The sequence below is a fragment of the Crocodylus siamensis genome, chromosome 6 (genome assembly GCF_052110815.1).
Source record: "Crocodylus siamensis isolate JL-2025a chromosome 6, ASM5211081v1, whole genome shotgun sequence".
NCBI lineage: Eukaryota > Metazoa > Chordata > Crocodylia > Crocodylidae > Crocodylus > Crocodylus siamensis.
This window is the reverse complement of record NC_143400.1, coordinates 21,710,562-21,713,146: the sequence shown is the minus strand read 5'-3', so window position 1 is coordinate 21,713,146 and position 2,585 is coordinate 21,710,562. Positions and strand designations below refer to the sequence as shown.

Below are 2,585 nucleotides of genomic sequence, written 5' to 3'. Positions count from 1 at the left end.
CAAGTTTTGAACAAGAACTGCAGAGGCCTCAATGTTTACGCTCTTTAAGAAATACCACAAAGTTAATTCCCTTGTGAATTCAATAGCTAGAAGTGATTATTATCTGCAATCCCAGGGAAAGTTTCATCATCAGTGACTGGTGGTGAGAAGCTGCTTTCTTATAAACCCTGAGCGAATGCAGACCGGGGGCAGTGGCGCTGGGCGTGGCATCCAACACACAGCAAGGTCATTCCAGCTGGTGAGTAGCGTGTAGAGAGACTGTGTGACACTGCAAGGAGCGGAGTGATGGGGGTCCAGGACACTGATCCCACACCCCACCACTAGAGACGGAGAGGATTAAAGGTAAGTGTTATGTTATGGCTGCTTGGTCTAACCGCAGGGAAGCTGGCAGGACTGAGAGCTACCATCGAGTATCCTTGGATACTGCCTGCAGTCCTACCCAACAGACTCATACATGTCGGGGTGGCCAGCAAGGTATAGCCGGAGACAGAACAGATGTGCTTTTTCTGGTTCCTTGTCCTTTTCCTCATGCAAGCAACCTCTTTCTCTTATACATCTTCATTCCAGGGATATCCCATCTTCTCCCCTTTCTTTCTGAAACTCATCTTCAAACATTGGGAAATGCAAGGGCTGGGATGTCTAGGTCCATCCTGTGTCCCCCTTGCATGCTCCTAGCTGCCTTCAGGAGAGGGATCCAATCCTTGCAGCAGAAGCACACACAGCAGTGATGAGGTAGCAGCCCTGCATTTGTCCCTGATGCATGCTGTGTTTGGATAGCTATTGATCCAGCTTGCTTTTCAGTCTCCCCTTCACCCATTTCATCACATTTCCCGCGTCTGAGGCACAAGACAGCATAGCTGGCAGTTCTGAGTAGGAGCTGCTCTATTGCAGCTCTGCCTGTTACGTTCCCCTCCATGTTTAACTTTCTCCTCTCTCTCTCCCACTGCAAAATCCACCCAACCAACCTTCTGGCCCAGTCGCATGCTCTGAATCAGCTGCTTTTCTTGCTTCAAGCACATCTACACCCTCAGCACCCACCAATGACTGCACTCAGAAGAGCAGCCTCACTCCTGTGGCAAGTGCCAGGAGAACTGGCTAGGCAAAGCCTTGTGTCAGATGATATAGTTGGGGAAGGTCCTGCTTTGAGCAGAGGGTTGGACTGATGAGGTTGCTTCCAACCATAATTATCTATGATTCTGTGACCCTAATCCCATGAACGCTGCATGTAATGCCATGGACAGAAGAGCACAAAATAACTGTGGAGCTGGTACCTGGGGCAGGCAGGTAGGAAACTGCAATTCAACAGCCCTGAGCAAAGCCTGAGCAAAGACAACATAAACCCTTGCTTGAGTTTAACAATCATAGTATTGATTCAATGTACTTCTCCCTGGGGGAACTGTACAGCAAACTTTCAAACATATTTTTTTTCATTTTCCAGGAATAACCCACTGGAATAGTGACCTGATGAAAACTGCTTGTGTTCAAAAGCCTGTCTAACTTAATCCAGACCATGAAAAAGGTCCAATAAAAGATATCACCCACTATAATCCTTGCTTCTCACTAGAAGAGTGAAAGGGAAAACCCAGCTACACCTCATGGAGGAAGGAGGAGGAGACAATCAAACATCTGTCACAGAATTCCTCCTTCTAGGATTTGGGAACATTCCACGGCTACAGATTTTTCTCTTCCTCCTGTTTCTAGTGATCTATATGCTGACCATGACTGGGAACATCCTCATCATTGTGCTTGTTGTTGCTGATCCGCACCTTCATACCCCCATGTACTTCTTCCTGGGAAACTTGTCGTACTTGGAGACTTGCTACACCTCCACGGTCCTGCCCAGGATGCTGGCCAGTCTCCTGACAGGGGACAGAACCATTTCTGTTAGGGGCTGTATTACACAACTTTATTTTTTTGGATGTCTGGCAGCTACAGAATGTTGTCTCCTAGCTGCAATGTCTTACGATAGGTACTTAGCAATTTGTAAACCACTGCTCTATGCAATGTTAATGAACAGCAGAGTCTGCCTATTGCTAGCAACTGGATCTTGGCTAGGAGGATTGCTGGTTTCTACAGTAATAATATGCTTTACATCACAATTAACTTTCTGTGGGCACAATGAACTTGACCACTTCTTTTGCGACTTCACGCCAGTGATACAGCTCTCCTGCAGTGAGACTAGGCTGGTCATTCTTATTAGTTTTATAACCTCCTTCTTCTCTGCTCTTTCCCCATTTCTCTTAACTCTGGCATCTTACATCAGCATCATAGACGCCATTCTGAGAATCCCTTCTGGAAGGGGAAGACAAAAGGCATTCGCTACCTGCTCCTCCCACCTCATTGTAGTAACAATTTTTTATGGGACCATATTGATTGTATATTTGTTACCAAAAAGCAACATGCTGAGATCCTTGAACAAGGCATTTTCTGTGTTCTACACAATCCTTACACCCCTCATCAACCCCCTTATCTACAGTCTGAGGAACAGAGAAGTAAAAGAGGGCCTGAGAAAAGTTGTCAGCAAATTTAGGATCCTGGGAATTCAAACTACCAGGATGATATGAGGATAAGTGAAAGAAACAGTA

At 46.2% G+C, this 2,585-nt stretch overlaps 1 protein-coding gene across 1 annotated transcript; it reads left to right on the top strand.

The window, feature by feature from the left end:
• The first annotated feature begins 1,595 nt into the window (after window positions 1-1,595).
• Window positions 1,596-2,564, top strand: LOC149861583 (olfactory receptor 6N1-like). The gene has a single exon (XM_090052555.1). It carries the CDS (start codon window positions 1,596-1,598, stop codon window positions 2,562-2,564), a length of 969 nt encoding a protein of 322 aa, XP_089908681.1.
• The last annotated feature ends 21 nt before the right edge of the window (window positions 2,565-2,585 follow it).

Bases quoted from the DNA above. Each gene is read 5' to 3' on its own strand.
- LOC149861583 (XM_090052555.1), top strand. From the start codon at position 1,596: ATGGAGGAAGGAGGAGGAGACAATCAAACATCTGTCACAGAATTCCTC.